Raw genomic sequence first — 8,220 nt, forward strand, 5'->3', positions numbered from 1 at the left:
GATGTGCCTTAATTTTGCTGTGACATTTCCTCTTTTTTTATTTAAGCTTGCCGTCATCTCCTGGTTCTGGCAAACCCCAGTGGAAACCATCTGAAGCAGATGAATTGTCTCCACCAAAAAGTAAATTGAGCACCCAAGATGGGATTCAGATTCTTGGCAGCTTAGGAACTTCTAGTCGTGCTCGAGCTAAAATAAAAGATGAGGACTCAGATAAAATCTTGCGCCAGTTGTTGGGGAAGGAAATCTCTGAAAATGTTTGTATGCAGGAAAAGCTGACTTTGGAATTTCAGGATTCTCATGCGTCTTCCAAGAACGTGAAGAAGATTTTGCCAGAGAAAAGGGAGTTGAAGTTAGCCCGACTGAGGCAACTGATGCAGAGGTCCCTCAGTGAGTCTGATACAGATTCAGCTAATTCTGAGGACCACAAGAACACCTCTGTGAAAAGAACTGACAAACCAAGACCTCAGCCTATAGTGGAGAGTGTTGAGAGCACAGAGAGTTTGAACATGATGCTTAAGAAACACACTTCCACAGCAGGACGGCGCTTCCCTTTTGGTATCAGGGTCTCTAAGTCTGTGGATGGGCACAGTCCTTCCCCTACTTCAGAGAGCAGCGATCCAGATAATGAAGCCCCATATCAGACTGGTACAGTACCTCAGAACCAGTTTTGTGGAGACAACTCTCCATGCAGCACAGACAGTGCCACTGCCCAGAAGGTTGCTACCAGCCCTAAGAGTGCTCTCAAGTCTCCATCTTCAAAGCGCAGAACCTCTCAAAATTTGAAACTTCGAGTAACTTTCGAGGAGCCCGTGGTGCAGGTGGAACTAGCAGAGTCAGAGCTAAATGAGGAAAAGGATAAAGACCGGAGCAAAGCACTCCTGCGGGCTCCAGCCAGCTCTGGGGAGCATGCAGGGGACCAGCTGAAAAGGCCTTTTGGAACCTTTCGGTCCATAATGGAGACACTGAGTGGCAACCAAAATAACAACAACAACTGTCAGACAGCAAACCTCATAAAAACCTCCTCAACGCTGCCTTTTACCTCATTAGGAAGGAAGACAACAGAAAGCAAGGGAAATCCAGCAGTTGTCTCAAAAGGAAGAAACAAGCCAGTGAGTGCACTGAAAAAGGAGGGGCCTTCTTTTTTCTTGTCTCATTAAATAATGTATAAGTATGACAGCTTCTTCCTCCTTCCTTTCTATAGCAAAATGATGCACACAAATCCTTTTCTGTATTTGACCTGTAGAAAGACCATCCACTTTTTAGTTTCAGAAAGATATTCCAAGGAGTGGCAGGTATTGCTTATGTATAGAGTGTACTCTTAGGGCACATGATTCACATATTCTGTGTTGAAAGCTTGCCACAGAGATGTGATTCACATGGAAATGATGTTTGGTATTGCATTGAGTGACAAAACATATGATAAGAATGTCAGTCTTAAAACCATGGGATTTCTGAGGAGTGGATAACTGAAGGACTAGCCATGGCCTGTCCTATACTCAAGGCTGATGAGGCCAACAGAATAAGAAATATAACAAGGAAAAAATTGCAGAAGTGGTCCTTCCTGCTTCTGTAGGAGCTACCCTAGGTGTTGAAGCTGTCAGCAGCAAGTTTTCTTTGCCCACCTTCTCCTCACAGCATGGAGTCTTCTTGTATCAGAGAATGTGGTTGGCCTGTAGCAAAATGTACTGGATCTAGATTTTCCCCTCTCTGCAGTGAACAGAGAACCCTTCCTGGTATTCTAAGGGAAACAGGGATGTCTGCAGTGAAGAGGCTCGTCCTCTTGTTTAAAAGCAAGGAGAAAATACTTTGAACAAATGCATCTTTCAGTGTGTTAGGTCATGGGTTGGACTCGATGATCTCAAAGGTCTTTTCCAACCTGGTTAGTTCTGTGATTCTGTGTAAGTGTATTGAATAGAAGAGACAGATGTAGGAAATACTGTGGGTGCAGTATGTTTGTGGAGTGGAGAGAAAATGTGTGAGCATCTGGAGATACAATAGAGGTGAGAGAGGGAATGGTAGATTATTTAATCCTCTGTGGAAAACAGGGAGGGAAGGAAACAGTGGATGGAAAGACATGTGGTGAAAGAATAATTTCAAGATGAAAAAAAAGCCATAAAACGGGCCAATAGGAGGAGGAGGAATAGTGAATTATGTACTGTAAAAATGATGACAAGGTAGTGGGAGAAAAACACAGGAAAATCTTAGGCAAAGAGGAGGCAAAAGAAACAGTGAAAGAGAGAACTGGGGAATAGTGAATAGTCCATATTAGTGGGTGCTCTTAGACCAGTAGTGCTATAGCAGACTGTGAAATGAAATCAAATGAAATGAAATATTTGAAGGAGACTTAAAAGGCTAAGTTGAGGTGGGACTGCATTTATTAAAGTTTTTTCAGAATCATAATATGAACTGCTGGTTTGAGTCTTTAAAGATATGCACCATCTAGTTGAACAGCCAATCTACTGTAGAAGTATTTTTATAACACAATGGTTTGTGAGTTTTGTTTTTTTTTAATGAGTGATTCAGATTTCATAGTGGCAGGGGAAAACACAGTCTGTCTTCAAAGATGTTCTGATAGATTGCAAGGCCATGAGCAGTTTTTGTAGTTCCCTAAGAAATTTGAATAATTGTATGAGGTAATTCTAACAGTATTGACGCTTGCACTGTAAAATGCTTGTTCTGTGAAAAGGCCATGTTTGCATGTCACTGCTGCCAACACCAGAACTGTGGAAAGAATAAATTTTCATATCATCCCACAGGACCACAGCACATATCTCAAAGAGTTACCAGATTCAGGCTCAAAAAGAGATCTGTTAAAATGTTTACTCTGGCTATATGACTGCATGTTTTAGTAGATTTCCATGTTATGCATGTGGGAAGCTCTGTGCATGCTCTTAACTGATATGATGTTGTACTTCCTTAGGATCCTTACTTCAGCCACACCAGTCTTTCTTCTAGCACGCTGAATGAAGAACTTCTGTGTAACTATGCTTGGTATGTGCTTATGCATGGTAATGTTTAGCTTTTCTGTTGCTTTCTCTCCTCAAATTGTATGTGTTAACATTGTAACTGAAACACTGGAATCGATTGATTCACAAGAAGGGAAGTGGATGAACGTCTAAATTCCTAGAAAAGCAGAAATTTATGATGGATTTCTGCTGATGTCACCATTGAACTGGCTACAGGATTTCAGTTCCAAGCAAGCACAGAAAGTATTCATGCTCATAAATCCACCAGGGTGTATAGCAGACTTTGGCTGAGTATTCTGCCTCTGTTGAATGAAAGTCAAGTACCAGATGAGAATGGAAATTAAATTTCCTCTCATGAGAAGAGCAAAAAGACCACATTTCATCTCTAAGTAGAGAATACAGAGAACATGAGGCAGAATGCTGTATTTTAAGTGTAAATGCTCTTCTATTTTCACACATCTTTGTTATTCAGACTTTGATGTTAAATCTGTTTTTTTAAAGTCTAATTAACTCTGATTGTATTCAAACTCCTTAATTTATGCATGTTCCATCAGGACTATTCAGGCAGATGAGAACAGTCCCTAATTCCATAAAGATATGTTGGAAAAAACAACACTTGACAAAATGTTTATTTATTTTAAAAGCAAATGCTTTCTAAAAATTAACTGTCATTTTCACTCAACTTTTAACACTCACAAATTGGTTTTTTTTTTCCTGTTAAACTGAGATGTAAAGTTATTTTGATGTTAGTCATTCTGCAGTTCAAGAGCCTAAATTACTTTCAAGTTAGTATTTTCTAGATATCTAATACATGGAGGAAGGGAGGTTTGTCCTCTCATTTTTTATTGCCAGGATCTTCCCATACTTGCAAACTTAATTTCTATAATGGAAATGTGAGTCTTGTTCAGAAGCCATTGGCACAGTGTATGTGAAAGCAGAAACTGTAAGATTTCCAAGAGGTTTCACTCTCTCTTGAAAACAAAGAAGCAAACTCTTGTGCAAAAAACTGGATAGCAGCAGTTTGAGGGAGCATCAGTGGGCAGCTTCCAGTCAAAACATCTAGCTGCCTGGATCGTAAAGTAATGCAAAACCTTTAATCTCATCCTTATGTTAGAGCCATCTCCCAGATGCAGGGAGCTATTGTAATTTGGCACTTGCCTTGTGTAACTGCTCTTGTGTGAGAAATTCCTGGCAGTGTGGCGTTTCCCCAGAAGCAAGAGACAGGGAAAATCTGGCTGCCACTGCAGGGCTGTGGAGTCACCTGCTGGGATGTTGGTTGGGCATGAAACCTGGCTATCCCTCCAGGTACTGCTGGTCAAGGCACCATGTCCTAAAGCTGCCCCCATAAACACGGACACATGGAGAACCAGAAAGTAGGAGACAAGGAGCAGAGTGCATGAAGGGCACAGCTTGAGGTGTTACAGTACCCACACTAGGAAATGGGCAAATTATGTGCCAAAGTCTGTGGCTTGAGATTTCCAAATATCATGGAAGAATGGAAGTTGTACTGTGCTTTTCAGAATTCAGGACACAGACTTGAAGGTTCTCAGAGCTTCTAAGCCAGCCTTTGTAATGGCTTTTATCATCTGTTGTGATTTTTGAACAGCAAAATGGGTACCTGTCATTAATCAACTGCATGATGCCCAGTAGTTCTGAAATTTAAATCTCAGAAGAACATCACCATTTTGTGCACTACAAGCTCCTGGACACTGTTTGAATTTTTCCTGCATTGTCTGGGGAGACTATGTAATTACCATTTCAGAACTATTTTGAAAAGGAAATTTTTTTTGGAATACATTACAGTCTTTGGTGTTTTAAAACTTTATAGATTGTTATATGGGGCAGTTATATTTCTGAATACTGTCCCAAGCCCATTTTAACACTACATCCTTATAACAGGGGATTTTATTAGCATCTTCTGAAATCTGAAGTCATTATACAAAATATACATTCAGTGAGATGACATTCCTGTCAAACATTTTCCAGCTTCTTTTTTTTCAGCTTCTGTTCATTTCATTTCGGTTTTTTTCTTTTCATTCAAAATATCCAAATACATTAATGCTTTGTAGTTTACTTTTTCAAATTGGTCACAGTTTAATAGTAGAGGACTGTCCTGCATTTTTAATGGCCTTTTTAAATTTGGTACACCCTGTTTTTCTCAAAACCTTGGAGGAAATTTTGGACGTGCAAGATGGTTTGGGATACTTTTTCCTCTTTTGGAAGAATTAGCTAGTTTTTACGTATTATGACTCCGAGCAAATACTTGTAGTTTTTTTCCCATCTTACATGTATGCCAATGAACAGGTCTTTCCCACACTTTAAATCATCTGAGATCTGCATTACATTAAAATAAGCATATTATACCATATCAGTATAAACCCCTGTATTAGCTACAACTATCAACAGCAAAAATTGCTTCCTACATGGGGGCAACCAGCAGAATCTGCTGTCAGATTTCTGTCAGATAGTAAACTGGGCATGCTTCTAAAACAGTAAGTGGATCTAACCTAACACATATCCCACATCCAGACATAATGCTGGACAAATTATAACTTCAGATATATCCTCTGGAAAAAGAATGCTTATCTGTATCTCTAACAAAATAGTAACAATTCATATTAGTAAGGTATAACATCATTCTGAAAGTAATTCAGGCTTTGTCTCAGAAAATTTACATTTATTTTCTTGTGAACTGTGTTATGATCACGTATCACAACTTGTTTCATGAGAGGATGTTTACCATTTTTGTGGTGATACAGGCAGAAGAAGATGTCAGGAATTTAATTAGAAATTTGTTTACTAATTAGCAAAATCAGTAATACGTTTTCTTCAGGTCAGGAGGCACAGTTGTAAAAGGCATGTCTGTTCAGTATTGTCACCTAGAGACATCGACATTAGCTAAAAAATTTCCTCTTTGAGGTCACATTGCAACTGTAGAGCTGCCAGATGGGGTCTTTGGTGTGCCTAGTGAGGCTCTGCACAGGGGACTCACCCACAGGGTCTGTCAGCACTGCAAGCCTGAGCTAATGCAGCAGATAAATCTTAGCCTTAGAAAGGATCCTTCAGTAATGCTACATGGTTAACGCTGTGATAACAGCAGTACATGTTAAATGACAAAAGGCAGGTATATCAAAGAGGTAAGTGCTCCTGTTTTACCTCCTCAGACTGATTCCCACTAAGTCTGTCTCACCTGGCTCAATTCTGTGCCTTTTGCTCTTGCTTTGGGTGTGTGACAACAGTAATTTAGAGTAATGAAGGGAGTTTTAAAATGAAATGGTAACTCATGCCTTTCTTATTAGGACCCAAAACTATGGTCCTTGAGGACAGCTTCTGTTAAGTCCTGAAGTAACCATCTAACCATCCTAAGTATAGGTTTCTTGGGGATATTTGGTTCTTTGTGATGATTGTTGACTGAAATAAAGCTATTCTGGTTTACAGGAATTAGGCTCACCAATATGTAAGTCAAAGACATACTTCTTCATACTCTTGCTCTTACTCTACTATCTGTCGATTGCATCAGCAAACCAGCTTGTCCTGATTGTATTGTAGGAGTTTTGCCATTCAGTAGTAATAACTAAAAGTGAGATTCTTAACTGGTTTGAAAACTGCTGTGGGCTGGATGCTTAGTCAACAATCAGTTGGAAGATTAATTGAAGAGAGGAGCAACATACTGGGAATTCAGAACAAAAACATATGAAAGAAAGGGAAGAAAATTAGTGTTACAAATACGTTGTGCTTAATTTTTCTACTTTAATTGCCAACCTGTAATTTGAATCTGCCGCACAATAGATAGATAGATTCATTTCTCTCTGATGATTATTAATAGGGAGAAGATAATTCTATTACAGGCAGAGTCAGAAACCAATAGGATATGTCTAATGTTTATTCTAGGTGATCTTTTTGTCACTGTGATACTTTTCTCTAGAGTACAAGGAATTTTTTTGATGTTCTGTGCGTTATTACCAGAACATTACAGCAGCACACTAATTAATGCTGTGACTTAAACAGCTTCTGATCATCCCAGTGGTTTCCAGGTTTGACTTCAGAATGGAAACTACTACTCAGAAAAAATACACAATCTTAAAAAGTATTGTGTTTAGTACATGTCTAGAAAACATAAGCCCAGAGGGCTTTAATCTATTAACTCAGATTTCAGTACATGCAAATGGAACAAAACAGAATAAATAAAGTGCAAATCCCTCTATACTTTCAGTGTTAACATGAGTAATTTTCTTCTTTTTCTCTCCAGGCATGATGACATCAACTGGAAAAGCCAGAAATCCAACAGTGAAAAGAGTACTGAAGAGCCAGAGCTGCAGGAATTCTTCCTCTAAGCCACATCATGATGTCTCACTTAGTTTGAAATACCTGAAATATAGCCTTCTGAAATACTGATATGAGACATACCCCTCACCAGCAAAACAGCAGCTGTTAGGATGCCTTAATTTGTAGCAGTTAGACCATATACAAATCTTTTTTATGATATATGTGTATATGTAACTTGTTTGTAAGCTGTGCTGTGTAAAGGCATGGGTGAGCAGAAGTAACAGTCTGAAAATTGTTATGACACTTGCAACCTCCAAGATGTTTGTTAGGCCACAGAACACGTTTTGTACTTTGTGTCTTGCATGGATATATTGTCATATACATTTATTTCCCTTTGTCAACGGCATATATTGTCAAAGTTTCAGCCAGGACTCTGCCTGCACAGCTCCTCAGTGAGATCAAGGCAAAAGCATTGATTTTTTTTAGTATGTTTTGTCTGTTGTTATTTCTATTTTTTGTAAAAAGGAAATAAAGATGGTGTTAATAGGACACACTGAGTGCAGATACTTCCTATACTTCATTTCCACTTTTGAGCTTTGAGTTTTTATTGTTGCTTTTGATGTTCATTTGGTAATTAGACAATGTCAGGTACCCAAATTCCAGTTCTGTCAATTAGTTGTGTCAAGAATTGCTTTAATGTTTAGTGGTCCTTTAGCAATTTTAAAATGTGTAGAAATAAAAAGTATAAATGCAATTTTAAGTTACCAGTTACTACTACTTCCCAAACAATGGCAGTGTGTCCAGCTTTGTTGAAACTGCTGCATAATTGGCTGAAACTCTAGTCCACATTCACTCAAAGCTGTCATGATCTCTTTATTGAAAGTTCTTTGAACTTTTCGGAGAAAATGCATTAATTCTCTTTGTTTCTGGTAAACTGTGACTACATTCTTCAAATGTGTTCTACAGCACAACATCCAAAAGCAGACTA

General features: G+C 38.8%; 1 protein-coding gene across 1 annotated transcript in view; it reads left to right on the top strand.

Moving 5' to 3' along the window:
• SNCAIP (synuclein alpha interacting protein) overlaps nucleotides 1–7,781 on the top strand; it is an 88,269-nt gene extending 80,488 nt beyond the window's left edge. The window contains exons 11-13 of the mRNA XM_085043436.1: nucleotides 47–1,109; nucleotides 2,921–2,991; nucleotides 7,216–7,781. Coding sequence (XP_084899562.1) covers nucleotides 47–1,109; nucleotides 2,921–2,991; nucleotides 7,216–7,300 — 1,219 coding nt within the window. The 3' untranslated portion in view covers nucleotides 7,301–7,781. The remainder of the gene's footprint in view (nucleotides 1–46; nucleotides 1,110–2,920; nucleotides 2,992–7,215) is intronic.
• The last annotated feature ends 439 nt before the right edge of the window (nucleotides 7,782–8,220 follow it).

This window comes from Lichenostomus cassidix, chromosome Z, assembly GCF_008360975.1.
Source record: "Lichenostomus cassidix isolate B80296 chromosome Z, HeHo_3.0, whole genome shotgun sequence".
Taxonomy (NCBI): Eukaryota; Metazoa; Chordata; class Aves; order Passeriformes; family Meliphagidae; genus Lichenostomus; species Lichenostomus cassidix.